The sequence below is a fragment of the Charadrius vociferus genome, unplaced genomic scaffold (genome assembly GCF_000708025.1).
Source record: "Charadrius vociferus isolate BGI_N301 unplaced genomic scaffold, ASM70802v2 scaffold730, whole genome shotgun sequence".
Classification (NCBI taxonomy): domain Eukaryota; kingdom Metazoa; phylum Chordata; class Aves; order Charadriiformes; family Charadriidae; genus Charadrius; species Charadrius vociferus.
In genome coordinates this window covers 54772-55170 of record NW_009646225.1, presented here as the reverse complement: position 1 = coordinate 55170, position 399 = coordinate 54772, and the positions used below count along the sequence as shown (strand labels likewise).

General features: G+C 69.9%; 1 protein-coding gene across 1 annotated transcript in view; it reads right to left on the bottom strand.

The window, feature by feature from the left end:
- Window positions 1-399, bottom strand: part of WNK4 (WNK lysine deficient protein kinase 4) — a 13457-nt gene that overhangs the window by 269 nt on the left and 12789 nt on the right. Inside the window, 2 exon segments of the mRNA XM_009895454.1 lie at window positions 41-142; window positions 248-344. Coding sequence (XP_009893756.1) covers window positions 41-142; window positions 248-344 — 199 coding nt within the window.

Below are 399 nucleotides of genomic sequence, written 5' to 3'. Positions count from 1 at the left end.
GGGGAGCCACTTTCTGCCGGCTCTGCACCGCGCTGCTCACCCTCACTGCTGCCGCCGCTGCTGCCCGGCACCGGGGAGGTCAGCACCGGGTCCTTGATTGGCATCACCTGGAACCGGCCCAGGATCTGGGGCTTGGCTTCTGCTGGGGACAGGGGGCAGCTGGTGGGGTTCAGGACACGGGGGCTGGTGGGGACATGGTGGTGCCCCAGCACAGACATGGCGCAGCCTCAGCCCTTCCCCACCTCACCTTCACTGATGGGCGAGAGCCGGGCCTTGGGCACACCGGGGGCTGGTGACTCCGAGATGATGAGCGGGTGGCTGGGCTTGGGGGAGCCAGGCGGCACCTGCAGACACCGAGCGCCGTCACCTGCTCCACCCTGCGCCCCCCCACCTCTCCTG